Here is a 17448-nt window from a genome sequence, read left to right as displayed (position 1 = left end):
ACTCCCGTAAGGATTTACACCCTCGGAAACCCTGTACAGGGTCGCTATGGGTCGGAACCGACTCGACGGCACTTAACAACAACAACAACAAGTGGGGTTGCGCTAGCCCTGCATTCCAAGGTCTGCAGGGGGCAGAGGCACTTGCCGAAGCGGGAGCCATGTGCAGGCAGGCAAAAGCTCAAAATGCTTGTAATTCCTCAGTAATTTGATCTTTTAAAAAAACGAGTTCAGAATGTTGAAATATAAAATCTTATGTTTGTTCAAAGGCTGTCTGTCTACTAGACAGAGGTTTCCTATGTGCAATTCCACCCCTTTTCCCCGAGACTGCCCTACCTGAGCTGCCTGGTCAGGGAAGCGCCCAGTCAACCTCCAACAGACTGGCTCTTGAAGCAATTATATATTTGTCCTAATTTCCTAATTTTATAACTTATTCTTAATGTCATGCTGCAGGATAATCTCTGGGCTGCTAATTTCAAGGTCAGTGGTTCAAACCCACTACCTGTTCCTTGGAAACTATATACAGGGTATCTATGAGTAAGAACTGACTCCAGGGCACTTTAACAACAACAACATCTATTTTTGATAGAAGACAGATATTAAAAGGAGGCACAGAAGAAAACTACCTGCGTAAGAGGTTTAGAGGAAAGGTTAAAGAAACCTAAAGAAAATACACAAGTTACTCTATTATAGCCAATATATACTACCCAAACCAAGTTAACAAGAATAAAAACATTTTTACTAATATATATACACACACACACACACATATATAAATATAAATGATACAACTGTATTTTCTACACATTAAATCAGAAATAAGTCCTAGTAGCATAACAGTTAAGTATCCAGCTACTAACTGAAAGGTTGGCAATTCAAACCTAACAAGCAGCTTTGCAAAGGAGTGACCCAGCTATCTGCTTCTGTAAAGATTATTGTTGTTGTTGATGTTATGTGCTGTCAAATCAGTTCCTACTTAATAGTGATCCTATATATGGTTTCCATGGAGCACCTGGTGGATTTGAACAGCTGACCTTGTGGTCAGCAATCCAGTGCTTATCTTACAGTGCCACACAAGGACTTCTTCTATAAAGATTACAGCCTAGAAAACCCTATGGGGCAGTTCTAGTCTTTCATATAGAGCCATTCCACTATAAGTCAAAACTCAACTCAACAGCAGTGGACATGAACATATCAGAAGCATACTGCAAAATCATACACAGATATGGCTTACTGACTTCACTACAAATCATAGCCATGAACACCACCCATCCATAATAATATCTGAAACAGTTCAACATTAATGTGAATGTACTCTCTAAAATATAAGTGTTTAGAACAATTACATTTAAAATTTTACCACAGAATTTTTGCATCTATACTCAGTGTCAAAATGGACAGTATATCCTTCTTAAAAACTAAGACTAAGTCACAGAGATTTTTTTTTTTAAAAGCTATCTTCCAATAATGATTCTTCAGTTATCACATACCATTTGTGAAGTATCCAAAGAAATAATTGTTCTTGTCTCATCTGCAGGACACATCAGACCATATGAAACACTTGTTCCTCCTGCCAAAATAGGAAGCCACAATGTTTAAATATTTTATTTGTAGCTACAATTCCAAAGGAAATTCCAAATACAGAGTATTGATATGCCCACTAAGAAAGTGATACCTATTTCTACTTTGCAAAACATTTATTTGCAAATACTAACACACTAAAAGCAAACTCACCTTTATTTTATGTTGCGTGCCAAAATGAAGAAATACTATGGATCAGAAAGCAATGGGATATGACTCCAATCCCTGGGTATGGCACATTCAAGTGAAGTCCCTAGCAATTTGTGGAACTCCAAAAACACCATTAGAAAATTCTAAGCTAATGATTACTGTGTAGTGTTAGCTTAAAAGAAAAAATACCCACCCAATAAAATATTAAAAACACCATTATCTCCCTTCTATCATAATTAGGAGATCCATTTATCATTTACAATATTACTTTATGTTCCCATACCAAAAGACTTTAATAAATTCAAATATAAATAAGAGAACTGTCTAGATTATACAATATACAGAAACAAACGTACATGATCTTCAGTAAAAACGTGATTTTAATATAGAATAAATAATAAATACAAGTATGTAACTAATTTGCTGCTTTTCCTGGATACTAGTTGCCATAGGAAAAGTATTTTGACACCAATAAAGAAAACTTCCATGTTCAATTCTCAACCAGATCAATATCAGAAAAACTTCTTAAATGATATTTCTATGTGCTTTAGACAAAAATATGTTGAAGTCACCTCAGTACAAGGTTAAGAATTACAGGGGTGTTGAGCTACAGGTCTCAGCTTAATTTTAAAAGGTGAAATCACGACCTGTCAATGAAGAACATGATGCCTATAATCAGGCATAATAACTTGTCACAGTCATTTGAAATGAGCATTGTGGTGCCCCTTCCCACCCCTTGTCCCCATGAATTCAACAAGTAACACAAAAAGTGAAGATGAAGAGGAAATCCAGAGCTTCTGGATGTGTTGGGGCCCCATTTCCATTCCATCAAAAGTAATTCAGTCTGTATTCAGACAGTAACTTCTGTTGACTTGTGTAAATTGGTAAAACATAATGGTGGACTAGAGACCCAGAGAGATCAAATTTATCTTCAAATTCAAAAACAGCATTCGTTTTTTGCATTAACAGATACTCTGGTTATCACGAAGCTGTTTTCATCTTTATTGTGCAGCATATTCCTACTCAGAAGGTGTGCGTGTATCTATAGTTAACCTTTGGAAAATACAATTCGCTCCATTAAGCATAAAAGTTAGAAAGTAATTACTAAAGCTAAACTTGTTTAAGTATTAAATCACAGCTTGAACTCAGATCCATATGGGAAAAGTCATGAACTGAGGGCCCATGACTTCTCAAACAGTTTAGTCGAAGCTACTTATAGTGGTCATGAACACATATTTTTATAACCATGTAATTATAAAAATGTTTTCAGTGAGTTTAAATCATATTAAGATTCAAAAAGTACAATACCTACCACCAATTGGTATGATACAAAGGTTATATTTGCACGCTAGATTCACAATCTTAACTACATCATCATGGCATGCTGTTAAAAAAAGGGAAAATAAATTAATCACAGGGAAATAAATAACCCTGTAAAATAACAGTCTATAAATTTCTTTAGTATCAAAACTTTTTCCTCATTTATTCACTCATTAGAACATTAAATACATTAAAAGAGGTTGTTTATATTTTTTTTTTTTTAACTTTTCATTTTAAAATCACTTTATTGTTGTTAAGTGCCATTGAGTTTGTTCAAACTCATAGCAACCCTGTAAAGGGCTTCCAAGGAGCAACTGGTGGGTTTGAATAGATGATCCTGCAGTTAACAGTCCAGCACTTATTCTATAATGCCACACCAGAACTCTACTTCAGACTTAACAGAAAAGATGTAAAAGTAGTATGAAGAATTTCTTTTACCCAGAATCCTTAGATATTAACAGCTAAAGGAGCTCTGGTAGCAGAGTGATTACGAATCAGGCTGCAAACCTCAAGGCCGGCAGTTCAAAACTACCAGCTGTTCTGCGGAGAAAGATGAGGCTTTCTGCTCCCATAAAAATTTATAGCCTCGAAAACCCTGTACAAGTCAGAACCGACTCCACAGCACAGAACCACCACCACCACAGAACTACACTTCAATTAGCAAAATCAGGTAATTATTACTGCATAATGTTGTTGTTGTTAAGTGCCACTGAGTCAGTTTTGACTCATAACAAACAATCTTGTATCTAGTTTCTGAGGAGCGGGTGGTGGATTTGAACGGCCAACCTTGTGGTTAGCAGTCCAGTGCTTATCGTACAGCCCCCATACCAGGACTAATAACTAATATTGTTGTTGCTGTTGTTAAGCGCCATCGAGTCGGTTCCGACCCATAGCAACCCCGTACAGGGTTACCGAGGATGTAAATCCTTTTGGGAGTAGAAAGCTTCATCTTTCTCCCGCGGAGCGGCTGGTAGTTTCGAAGCACAGACCTTAAGGTTCGCAGCCCGATTCGTAACCACTACGCTACCAGAGCTCCTTATATACAGATCCTTATTTTAACTTTGCCAATTGTCTCACTAAAGACTTCTTTTCTGGACCATAATTAAATCCAGGATCACATATTGCGTTTAGTTATCATTATTCCTAACTCTCTTTCTTCAAAGCTTTTTATTATGCATTGAGTGAAGGTCTACACAGCAGATCATCAGTTTTACATTCAACTTCAGTCTTCACTGGAATCTAAGACCGTTCTTGGATTTGTCTTGGACTCTCATGTCCTTGGCAGCTTTGAAAAGTGCTGGTCAGTTATTTCATAGAACATTACCCTCATATTAGGTTTTTGATGTTTCTTCATAAGTAAGCTCAGATTATGAATTCAGAATGCTGCAGAAATGATGTACCTATCTCAGTGCTAATGATATACAGAGGTCATGTGAACCTGGTCATGTGAAAATTCATCACTCCTGGTCATGTGAACCTTCATCATTTGCTAAGGCAATGTCTGCTAGGTTTCTCAATTATATAAAATAAAAAAATAAATAAACCCACTGCTATCCAGTCCATTCTGACTCTTAGAGACCCTACAGGACAAAGTGAACTGCTCCCTCAGATTTCCAAGGCATTAAATCTTTACAAGAGAAGATAGTTTCATCTTTCTCCCTCAGATCAGCTGGTGAGTTCGAAGTGCTGACCTTGTGGTTTGCAGTCCATCACACCACCCAGGCTCCTTTAAGATACTTTCTTTCCTATTGAAATTAATAAGCATATTGTGGGGAGCTATTAAAGATAGATAAGGAGCTCTGGTAGCGTAGTGGTTACGAATCGGGCTGGGAATCTTAAGGTCAGTGGTTCGAAACTACCAGCTGCTCTGCGGGAGAAAGATCAGGCTTTCTACTTCCGTAAAGATTTACACCCTCGGAAACCCTGTACAGGGTCACTATGGGTCAAAACTGACTTGACGGCACTTAACAATAACAACATTAAAGATAGATATGTTCCTCAATGATTATGTCTCTGTTCTGTTTTTTAAGCAAATGGTAAAAAACTGCACTTAAATTCTTTTCCATCGAAAGGACACTGTATCAGTGTAAAAGTTATATAAGTAACAAAACTCCAGTTGTAGAAGATTTAAATGCTAATATGAGGGTTAAGACTCAAATCAACTGGCAATTGGACATTAATTGAGGTTTTTGAGGAGGGGATGAACATGGCAAAAAGAATATTTTATAAAGACTTTATCTCCAATCTGAAATTTACGTCAAAGTTGAATAAAGACCTAAGTGAATTGGTAACCTGCTGGGAAACAAAATAATTCCAAGAAGTCCTTATACTAGATGATTCAACAGAATACAAGTACTAACTTAATTTGGTCAGCAATACAACATTCGTGTAGATGCCTAAAGTGTAGAAGAAGTATAGTTTAGAAAAATTAGCCTCTCAATAGTTTATATTGTTGTTAGCTGTCAAACCAGTTTTGAGTCATAGAGATCATGTATATAGTGTCCAAGGAGCAGCTGGTGGGTTTGTAGTTCATAGTCCAGTGTTGATCCTACAGTGCCACACCAAGAGTACTTTAATCATCACCCAGGAAATATAATAACAGAATGTCCACCCACCTTTATTCCAAGGAAACTCCCTACATAAAGTTTATTCCAAGGAATCTCCCTACATAAAGTTAAGTTTTTCAAAACTTACTAATTTCAAAGGGTGTGCATGAGGGGTGTGTATATGTGTATATAAATAAAGACAAACACATTATAAACAACAATTAAGCTGTTAAACAGCACAAGTTTTACCTTACAACTTGATCCTATTGATAAATACTACTAGTTTGCAGTTATCAATTTAATTAACTGCTTCTATACATCAGAATGCTATCATTGATTGATATTAATTTCACTGAGCTTTAAATAACTAAAAATACATCTTTCTACTAAGGTCTCATTTACATTGAAAATAGACTTAATCATCAAAAATAAAAATCAACCACTACCAAGAACAATTCAGCAGAATTAGATCTCTAAAATATAACCATCTTTAATTTTCACAACTCAAATTTACTTAAGATTTAACAATACTAAGTTAATAATACAAAAAGAAAAACAAACTTACTGGGCCACAAAACTATATCAGGAATTCGCTGAAATATTCCTTCCCTGAGCATAAATATCTCATGAAGACAATGACCTGTTTTGTAATTTAAAAGAGAAAAATGTAGAAACATCTTAAATTATAAAAAATTTAAAAATTTTAATGAACAATACTAATACAAAGTAGCTTACCATGAGCTCTAAATACTCGATCATCTGCTTCTTGTGAATATGAAATATTAGTTTCTTTAAGGTCATGAAGAAAATCTTCATTTACAATTGAAGGAGGTGTGTCACTAGGGTTTAAGGATGCCTAGAAAATAAAATTGGTCTCTTCAATTTATACTATCTTTGAGTAACTCTGAGGAGAAGAATGACAATAAAAAACACTTTTGTTCTGTTTTGTTTTCAACATCCAAAGTAAAGTAAAATCACAGAAAAATGCCACATAGTACACACAGAAATCAATTTTTGATGACAGTTACACACTACAAATGACCTGACTAATCCCATTCTCTAACAGAAGTCACAGAGGTGCAGCTTCTCTTGGTTCCATGGCCTGACTTTTCATTCCATCATGATTGTCATTAAGAATGAGGGAACTAACTAGCAAAGCCTCAAATCTTCCAATTTCAGATTAAGAAGAGTTGGGGGAAGTCACTTGACTTTTCCATTTATATACAGTTTACCTACAGATAAAACTTAGCATTCCCTATACCTTGATTCCATTTTTAAATGCTGAAAAAGAAGGCTCAGAAAAAAAAAGATACTAATTTTTATAGGATTCTTTAAAACTTACAACATAATTAAACTCAATTTCAATAAGCAACTTGTAAAATAAACCCTCAACTTTAAAGTTCAATCTATGTGACACTGAAGAAGTCACCTAATTTCTGTGACCCTTGACTGTGACCGTCACCTGAGATTATCGCCACCCAATTTACAAGGTTACTGAAGGAAGGCAGATTAAATGTAATCACTTTTATTAAAAGCACCTAATATCAAGCCTAGCCTATAAGAAGAGGTCTATAAATCACTGGCCAATCAAATCTACTATGAAACACTACTATGGCATAGTATTTGAGAAAAATAGAAAGAATATTTACAGAAAAATATATGCTACTTCTCTATTTTCTTAGTCTCTTATTAAGTCTCTTCAAAGGGAGAGAGAGAGAGATTATAAATAAACCTAACAAGTACTTACTATCTATAGTATCTCTCTCATCTGTTAGATACTGTAGAGAATACAGTGTAAGAGACTACCCTTGTACACAGGGAACTTAAATTCAGTTAGAGGGTCATGCAGAAAAATGATGATGATAATGATTATGACAGTAAAACAAAGACATGTTAAATATTTTATTACTCCTGGCTATATATATATAGAGAGAGACAGTTTAATAATTTCTAATTCCATTTACAACAATCTGAAACTAAATGAGCAAGCTAAAATTTTCTATCATTTATGTCTTAATCAAATTTTTACTTATGTAATTGTGCATATACATGGGGGCTTCAAAAATTTCGTGGAAAATCTCTACAATCTTTTCTTCCATTTTTCCATGAACTTTTTGAAGCTCCCTTGTATTCTAAATGTGCTAATAGTACATGTATCACTACATTTATAAATTATTCTATACTAACCTTAGATAACTATCAGTCTACTAAACTAAAAACACAGCAACTTACAGTTCTATAAACAAATATTCTCACAGTTGATTAATTTGAACTTGGTGACTGCCCCCTGAGGCTGTGTTACTACTCCCACTTGTTGGCTTCTCAACAACAACAAAAAACACAGCAAATGCATTAAAGTAACTATAACAAACTATAAAGACAAATCTAGTTATCTAAATACGGTGGAAGATTAAAAAAAAAGACAGTTAAGCATATTACTAATTATTCTTATTTGCTTACTTTAGAGGTAGTTTTATGCTCCAGATTTACTCCCAGGGTACTTTGGATCCAATCTTTAAAGGTTGGTAAAATCATGCCACTAAGAGGGTATCTAAGGTACAAGGAAGGCAAAATGTTAGAGAGAAGGTACCTGCACTTAAATTTAAAGTTTAGATTCTTCTGCCAGTAATGGTTAAATAGCTCCTTCAAAGCAATCCAAGTTAGAGCATTCTTTTTTGTAAGTAATATTTAGAAAAATCACTGTAGCCATATTCAGTAATTTTTTCTACTATGCTGTTTTTGGCTCGAGTCTGATTCCTTTGCCACTATTTAATTGAGATCATTTTTCTATAATTTTTATGAATGGTATCTAGAAAATTATATTCAACAATTTTTTTCACTATCATTTTCCTGAACTTCTTTGTTGTTGTTGTTAAGTGCCGTAGAGTCGGTTCCGACCCATAGCAACCCTGCATAGGGTTTCCAAGGTGCAGCTGGTGAGCTTGAACCACTGACCTTAGAGTTCAAACGGCTTTGCAGTCTGGCGCATTAACCCACAGTGCTACACCAGGACAAGCTGACAACTGTTGTTAAGTGCCATTGAGTTGATTTCAACCCAAAGCGACCCTGTATCGGGTTTCCAAGGAGCAGATGGTGAGTTTGAGCCACGGACAACGCAGTTCAAATCAACCCTGCAGTCTAGCACATTAACCCACAGCCCCACACTATGACTCCAAATAACAGGATAGTCAAATAATAACACCACACTAGAGCTGCTTTTTTGAGTCCTGATGTGGTGCCGTAGGATTAGCACTGGACTGCTAACCACAAGGTTGGCAGTTTAAACCCACCAGAAGCTCCTTGGAAACAATATACAGAGTCACTATGAGTCAAAACTAACTCAAGGGCATTTAACAAGAACAATGGCTATTTTATTTTGTAAATATCTTATTTTAAAAATATTAAAGTACAAACATACACACAAAACTATGGAGAAATAAAAAATGTACAGGATTGATTTTTACAATGCAAACTACCCATATAAACCACATCCTGAACATTCGTTGACAGGCATTTATGCTGAACCAACTTTTAGCTATTATATAAGGTAATACTTGCCAAGAACATTGTGTGTCTGTTCCCACCAATATTTTCAAGTCTCTTAGCAAAGGGATTGCTGATCATACGGGAAGTCTGATGTGGCACTGTGGGGAAAAGCACTGAACTGCAAGGTTTGTTTGAACCACAAGGTTAGCGGTTCAAACTCAGCAGCCACTCCTTGGAAGCCCTCTAAGGGTTGTTATGAGTCGGAACCAACTTGACAGCACTTAATAACACAGTAGTTTTATTTATTTTTTTGAGGCACTATTAAACTGTTTTCCATAGCAGACATATTTTATATTCCCACCATCAATGGAATTCCCAACATCCTCGCCAAGAAACAGAGCATCACTTGGGGGATGGTGTGGGGTTGGTTCCCGATTTGTAGCGACTGTGCATCCTCATAGCCACTGCTTTGAGTTCATTATAGCAGCCACTGTTTCTATCCGTCCTGTTCAGAGTCGTTCTCTTTTTCCTCCAATCCTTTACCAACTTCAAAAGGGTGGAATTGAAGCAAACAGCACCGGGAGGGAGTGGTATAACTGATTTTACATGGTGGGGAATGCAATCATTGAAATGAAAAGAAGCATACGGTTTGTTGAATATAAAACTAATGATCTGCTCTGTAAACCCTCACTCAATTCACAATAAAAAGTTTTTTTTTTTTACATATTAAGAATTCCATGGGTCTAAAGTGCCAATCTTGCAGTTAGCAACTCATTACTTATCCTAGAACACCACCAGGGCTCCTTATATTAAAGGATGTTGTTGTTGTTGTTGTTGTTGTTGTTGTTAAGTGCTGTCGGGCAGGCTCTGACTCACAGCAACCCTGTTTGTGTTTACAAGGAACAGCTGGTGGGTTTGAACAGCTGACCTTGCAGTTAGCATTCTATTAAAAGAAACTTTTAACTGGAAATGACAGAAACACTCATTTTTATTACGTAAATTGTAAGTCACACAGTAGAGCTCTGAGCAGATGTTTCTTCTTGTTTTAACTTCATATTGTTGTTGTTGTTGTTAAGTGCCGTCGAGTAACTTCATATTACACAATAAAAATGTTAACTAAAATTCTCAAACCAATCTTTCCATCGTACAGTACATGAAACAGTGGTGGAGGAAAGAGGGAAAAAAATTAAGTGCTTTGACCAAAGCTATTCCTTTTTAATTGTTGCTCTTAAGTCAGTTCTGTATAGGGATTCTAAGAAGCGACTGGCTGGTGAATTTGAACTACTGACCTTGCAGTTCAAACCCATCTTGCAGTCCAGTGCAATATCCCGCAGTGCCACACCAAGACTCCTTTTAATTATTAAAAAATAAGTGTATTAATCGAACTGAAATATTATATTTGAATTTAAATGTCAAATAATAAATTCCCTTTTTATATACATAAAAAAAATCAGAATCAAAAAAAGCATTAGGACTCGTAGTTAAAACAATTAAAGATAGACATTTGTTGTTTTTATGTGCCATGGAGTCAGTTCCGACTTACTGCAACCCTGTACAGGGTTTCCGAGGCTGTAAATCTTTACAGGAGCAGAAAGCCTCATCTTTCTTCTGCAGAATAGCTGGTAGTTTTGAACTGCTGACTGTGAGATAAGGAGCCCGATTCGTAACTACTACGTTACCAGAGCTCCTAAAGATAGACATTTGGTGGTGGTGGTGGTGGTGGTGTGCCATGGAGTTGTTTCCAACTCATAGCGATCCTGTACAGGGTTTCTGAGGTTGTAAATTCTTTATGGGAGCAGAAAGCCTCATCTTTCTCCTGCGGAACTGCTGGTAGTTTTGAACTGCTGACCTTAAGATTCCCAGCCCAATTCATAACCACTATGCTACCAGAGCTCCTTAATATACTTAATTTTAGCTCAGGTTTAAGTGTAAGTTTTAGGAAACTGGTTATAACACATATACTAGTTGTTGTTAAGTGCCATCAAGTCAATTCCAACCCATAGCAACCCTGCACAGAGTTTCCAAGTAGTGGATGAACTTGAACTACCGACCTTGCAGTTCAAACCAACTTTGCAGTCCAGTGCATTAACCCAGAGTGCCACATACTGTCCTTTAAAAAAAGACCAATTTGGAACTACTGGGTTTTAATGCTAGGCCTTTACATTTTAACTGTACAATTGTACAATTACAATTACTTGGATCAATTTAAAATATAGTAGAGTTTTTATATGTATGACAAAATCCTCCCAAGACCTGTAAATCCCTTACTTCACAAATACTATTATTTCCACCCATAAAATAAAAAGATGACCACCTTTAAGATATTTAAGCCTATAGATACAAGACCAGTGTCAGTAAAATAAACTCAATACATCTCAACCTTTTGATGTACAATATTTCAGACCATGAGGAAATATCTTACATGGCAGAACTTTGAATTTAAGCCTTTACTCCAGTAGTCTTAATTCTAGCATAAAACAATTCTAGCACAAAACTTATGTAGTTTAAAAATAGTTCCATGTCACAATATGTTTTTACTTGTATTTTCTCTTGCCTAAAATGACCTGCAATCTGCAAACTAGTAAAGTCTGAATTAATAATAACAAAGCTTGGCGTAATGCTAATTGCTGCACAATGCCCATAAAACATTACCATGTAAACGTGAACACTTTGGAAGCATAAGATAAGCTAAAGGACTTAAGAGTTTTTACTTGCAAACAGCTAAAGATAACTTGATTACTACAGTGAAATAATTTGGAGTTACATCCAGATCTATAAACAAGCATTGATCTAACACCAGTAAGACTGCATCTAAGTATGGCAAGACCTGTAGAGAAGATACTATTACATAACCCCTATTTTTAAGGAGGAGTCCTGGTGTGGTGGTCAATGTGCTGGACTGCAAGGTTGGTTTGAACTGAAAGGTCAGTGGTTCAAGCTCACCAGCCGCTCCTAGGAAACCCTACACAGGGTTGCTATGATCGGAATCAACTTGATGGCATGTTTAACAGCAAATTCTTAAGGAGGAGTCCTGGTGTGGTGCTGTGGGTTAATGCACTGGACTGCGAGGTCGGTTCTAGCCTCAAGGTTGGTGATTCAAGCTGGCCAACTGCTCCTCAGAAGCAACACATAGGGTCACTAAGAGTCGGAATTGACACGATGGCACTTAACAACATTTTTAAGGAGTCCTGGTGTGGCGCTTTGGGATAATGCACAAGACTTTAAGGTGGGTTTGAACTACAAGGTCACAGTTCAAACTCACCAGCTGCTCCTTAGAGACCCTATACAGGGTCACTATGAGTTAGAACTAACTCGACAGCACTTAACTTAATTCTTAAGGAACTTACAACCTAGTTTAGTCAAAGGTGAAATTCATTTAATCTGTGAGGTGGACACAGGGGCAGGAAACATGTACATTTTACCACAATGTGAGAATGTGAAAGCTAAGAGCCTATATTAATAGTTTCAACAATATGACTATTGAATGAATCTTTACCATGACTGAAGATTAATTGATTTGAGAACTTTTAGAAGTGGTTTTTGTTGTAAAACACCGTAAGGTAAGATCTACCACTTTCCTATAGCACTAAAGTAGACTGGAGAATATATGGAACCAGAGCAAGTTGGAAAAGTAAAAACCTTTTGAACATAATTATCTAAGAAAAAGTGTATCAGGATTTATGGTGATTAAAGACAAAATGACTAATTCTACTTGGTGGCACTGAAGAGAGATCAAAAACACTAGTAGACTGAACCAATCTCTCTTCAGGGTGTGTTCCACAAATGTTAACCAAGTAAACAGGTTTTTTGTAATCAGATAAAACTTAAAAATTGTTGTTGTTGCTATTAAGTGTAATCAAGCTGGTTCTGACTCATAGTGACCTTTCCAAGGAGCAGTTGGTGGGTATGAAACACTGACCTTGAGGCTAGCAGTTCAATGCTTATCCTACAGCACCATACCAGGACCCCTAAACAATAATTATGCCAACAGCATTAGCTGATATTGCCTTATGCTGCTAAACCCAAGAGGACACAATTCATCTATACCTAAAAGGAATAAAAGTGGCAAGATTATATATAAACCTAGCAATTTATAAACTGCTAAATTATAAACTTGTTTAGAAGGCACTCTGTGTTCAAGAAAAAAACTACTTACCTATTCCCCACAGGATACGCACTAGAATGCTAATCACAAGATTGGCAGTTCAAACCCACCAGTTGCTCCTTGGAACTCTTATACAGGGTAGCTATGAGTCAGAACTGACTCCACAACACTTAATAACAATACCTTTGCCCTAAGACTTATATCACTACTGCTGCTGTATGCTGCTTAGTCAGTTCCGACTCATAGCAACCCTTCATAGGGTTTCCGAGGCTGTAAATCTTTACTGGAGCAGAAAGCCTCATCTTTCTCTCACAGAGAACCTGATGGATTTGAATTACTGACCTTGCATTTAGCAGGCCATTGGGTATGCCACTATGCTACCAGGGCTCCTTAAGACTTATACTAGCTTAGAATAATTGCTTCTAACTTAATGACTGGGTTTGAGATGTCAAAACTGTTGTTGTCAGGTGCTGCTGAGTTGATCCCGACTCACAGACACACTATGTACAAAAGAACAAACCACTGCCCCGTTCTGCGCCATCCCCACAATTGTTGCTCTGCTTGAGCTCACTGTTGCAGCCCCTGTGCCAATCTATCTCCTTGGGGGTCTTCCTCTTTTTTGCTGACCCGCCACTTTTACAAGCATGATATCTTGCTCCAGGGATTAGTCTCTCTTGATAACATGTCCAAAGTACTTGAGACAAACTCTCACCATCCTAGCTTCTAAGGGGCATTCTGGCTGTATTTCTTCCAACACAAATTTGCTTGTTCTTCTGGCAGTCTATGATATATTTAATATTCTTCACCAACACCATAATTCAAATGCATCTTTTCTTCGGTATTCCTTATTCAGTGTCTAGCTTTCAAATGCATACGACTTAGTTCAGAAACAGCTTAGTCCTCAAAGTGGCATTTTTTGCTTCAGAACACTTTTAAGAGGTCTTATGCACCATATTTGTCCAATGTAGTGTCATTTGATTTCTTGACTACTGCTTCAATGGGCATTGATTATGAATCCAAGTAAAGTTAATTTCTTGACAACTTCAATCTTTTCTCTGTTAATCATGATAATGCTTACTGATCCAGTTATTTTTTTTTTTAATGTTGCAATATCAGCTGTACTAAAAGCTATACAGTCTTGGTCTTCACCAGCAAGTGCTTCAAGTCCTTGTCGATAATGGCTAGCAAGGTTGTCACCTGAATATCATAGGTTGTTAGTGAGTTTTCCTCCAATCACATTCTTCTTTATAAGGTTCAGCTTCTTGGATTATTGGTTCGGCACACAGGCTGAATAGGTGGATGGCTTTAATTCTAATGCACACCTTTCCTGATTTTAAACTACATAGTATACCCTTGCTCTATTTGAACAACTGCATCTTGGTCTATGCACAGGTTCTGCATGAGCACAATATGTTGTTGTTGTTGTTAAGTGCCATTGAGTCGATTCTGACCCACAGCAACCCTGTATAGGGTTTCCAAGGAGCAGTTGGTGAGCTTGAACCACTCAAACGACTTTGCAGTCTGACGCATTAGCCCACAGAGCCACACCAGCAATTCCCATTCTTTGCAATGTTATCCATAATTTGTTATGATCCACACAGCTGAATGCCATTGCACAGTCAATATAACACAGATAAATATCTTTCTGGCTTTCAGCCAGGATTCATCTGACATTGGTAATGATATCTCTTGTTCCACACCTCTTCTGCATCCAGACTCAGTCTCTAGCAATTTCCTATGTACTGCCGCAACTATTTTTGAATCACTTTCAGCAAAATTCTACTTGTCAAAATTATCTTTCCAAAATTATATTTAATCAATTACATTTGCTTATAACAACACTCTTTGGATCAAAAATAAGGAAAACCTCAAATTTTCAATGAGAGTCATACTTAGTTTCTAGTACCTAAGGATTTCCCTTTCTTTCTGTTGTTGTTAAGTGATGTCAAGTCGGTTCTGAGTCAGAACAACCCTATATACCAGTATGGGGCTTCTGAGAAGCTGCTAGTGGGTTTGAACCTCCAACCCTGTGATAAGTAGTCCAGTACTTACTCTACAGTGCCATACTTTTTCTTGCTAGCTCTGTTTTATTTCTTCTTTTATGGTATTTTATTCATCTTTTTTTCTGTTTATAGTACGCAAAGGGTCTGTATTTGTTCAGTTCATCCCACATCAGAATACAAAGAATTTCCAAAACTGTCCCTACCATCTAATATTATTCACATATATGCTCTTCAGCCAAATCATTATTTTCTTCTACTGATAAAACTCTAATTTTTCTCTTAAGAATATTACAATCTTCCTATGTTTTTACCTTTAAAGAGAATATTTTCCCCAGGATTACTTTTTATAATATGACTAACTCTACTGTTGCTGGTGTAGAAAGTGTGGAAGACTTCTGTAGAACAAGATCAGGAATGAGTTTATCTCAAGAAGTAACTCACAAGTATAGTATAATAGAAACAGAAAAAGATGATGTTTAAAGCATAGTTTTTAAGTTATTTAGCTTCCAACATTCTCAACCATCCCGGTGTAGCTCTGTGAGTTAATGTGCTGGCCTGCAAGTTCGATTTCAGCTGCAAAGTAGGCAGTTCAAGCTCACCAGTCACTCCTCGGAAACCCTACATAGGGTCACTATGAGTCAGAAACAACTTGATTGCACTTAACAAAAATCCACAGCCTCAATTATTTTTAAGAAAATAGCATTCCTCACCTGATAAGTGTTGTAAGATAACACAGTAGGTATTCACATAGCAGTTATTATTGTCTTTTAAAATATTTACAAATGTTTTCTAGTAAGAATCAGGGAAACCTACTAATGCACCAACTATCTATAGGAAATTAGTCCGGATACAGAGAAAGCTATGATCCACTTCAGTCTAATTTATCATGACAAGAACAAGGTTTCTGGAAGCATCATATAGGAATTGAACACTATTTTGTTTTTATTTAGTATTTAATCCCAAAGCATCTACATCCCATTTCTGTTCCAGAAAATCCCCCCTTAATGAATCTTGATAGGAGGCAAAGGCTGCCCTGCACTAAAGTGAATGCCCAGATATGCATTTTCTTGGTCTCCCTTGCAGGCTCTGCCAGACAAAGGTTCCCCTATTCCCCTCTGGACTCTGACTCTGGAGTCAATGATGCAAAGAAACGAGGCCGTTAAGGAATCTACAGAAATGGCGGAAATCTTCCAATTTCTAAAGAGAGAAGCCAACAGAGAAATTCTCTGGTTCTATTACAGCCTAGATGAAAATGTTTCTCAAGACCACCGAATCCCTTTGCTCTGATTTTATGTTCTCCAAACAATCACTGAATTGCACATTTTGTTTTCCAGATATCTTAATAGCAGGAATGGTATTAACAAGTATTCCAAACAGTGAGAAAGGCATAACCTAATCATAAATAAATGTATTGGGGTTCCAACTTTAAAGTTAGTCTCTGCAGAAGCAGTATAATATTGTTTAAAACTACTAAGAACTCATTTTACAATTTTGTCTGCTTCAGGAACAAACAATAACAATACAAACTTCCTTTAGAATTCTTATCAAGATATTACCAAAAAAATTTCAGAAATACTGTGAAAGACTGATTTATCTTAATCATTTCTTCCCTAATATACTGCACAGAATTAATAATAAAGGTATAATTTATATTCACACACATCTGAAATTGTTCCACTTTCATATTAACCCACATCTAAAGGTGGTGTTGTTGTTAAGTGCCGTCAAGTCAGTTCCAACCCATAGCATCCCTGTCCAAGGATTCCTAGGCCATAAATCTTTACGGGAGAAGAAAGCATCATCTTTCTCCCGTGGAGTGGCTGGTAGTTTTGAACTGCTGACCTTAAGGTTCACAGCCCGATTTGTAACCACTACGCTACCAGTAAGCTCCCAAATTTAAAAATGGAGATACTTTCAAGAAGTCATGGCATGGAGTTCGGTAGAATGTAGATGTAGGCCTTATTTGAAACCTAATTCAAGCAAACTGATTATATAAGTCCTTTTAAAGACAATTTGGGAAAGGTAAACTAGGTGTTATAAAATTAGGATTAAAATTACAAATTACATACTATATATGGTGGCTGTGTGCCGTGGAGTCGGTTCCGACTTATAGCGACCCTGTACAGGGTTTCCGAGGCTGTAAATCTTTATGGGAGCAGAAAACCTCATCTTTCTCCCACGGAGCAGCTGGTAGTTTCGAACTGCTGACCTTGTGGTTCGCAGCCTGATTCATAACCACTACGCTACCAGAGCTCCTTAT

The 17448-nt window shown here is 36.7% G+C and overlaps 1 protein-coding gene across 2 annotated transcripts in view; it reads right to left on the bottom strand.

Annotated features, from left to right (window-relative positions):
- AGPS (alkylglycerone phosphate synthase) overlaps positions 1–17448 on the bottom strand; it is a 184428-nt gene that overhangs the window by 131610 nt on the left and 35370 nt on the right. For both annotated transcript variants that reach the window (XM_006866676.1, XM_006866677.1), the window contains exons 3-7: positions 8055–8145; positions 6330–6450; positions 6160–6234; positions 3041–3112; positions 1488–1567 (exon numbers count right to left, since the gene is read on the bottom strand). In XM_006866676.1, the coding sequence (XP_006866738.1) occupies positions 1488–1567; positions 3041–3112; positions 6160–6234; positions 6330–6450; positions 8055–8145 (439 nt within the window). The remainder of the gene's footprint in view (positions 1–1487; positions 1568–3040; positions 3113–6159; positions 6235–6329; positions 6451–8054; positions 8146–17448) is intronic.

This window comes from Chrysochloris asiatica, unplaced genomic scaffold, assembly GCF_000296735.1.
Source record: "Chrysochloris asiatica unplaced genomic scaffold, ChrAsi1.0 scaffold00094, whole genome shotgun sequence".
NCBI lineage: Eukaryota > Metazoa > Chordata > Mammalia > Afrosoricida > Chrysochloridae > Chrysochloris > Chrysochloris asiatica.
The sequence above is the reverse complement of the archived record's forward strand: the minus strand, read 5'-3'. Positions and strand labels throughout refer to the sequence as shown.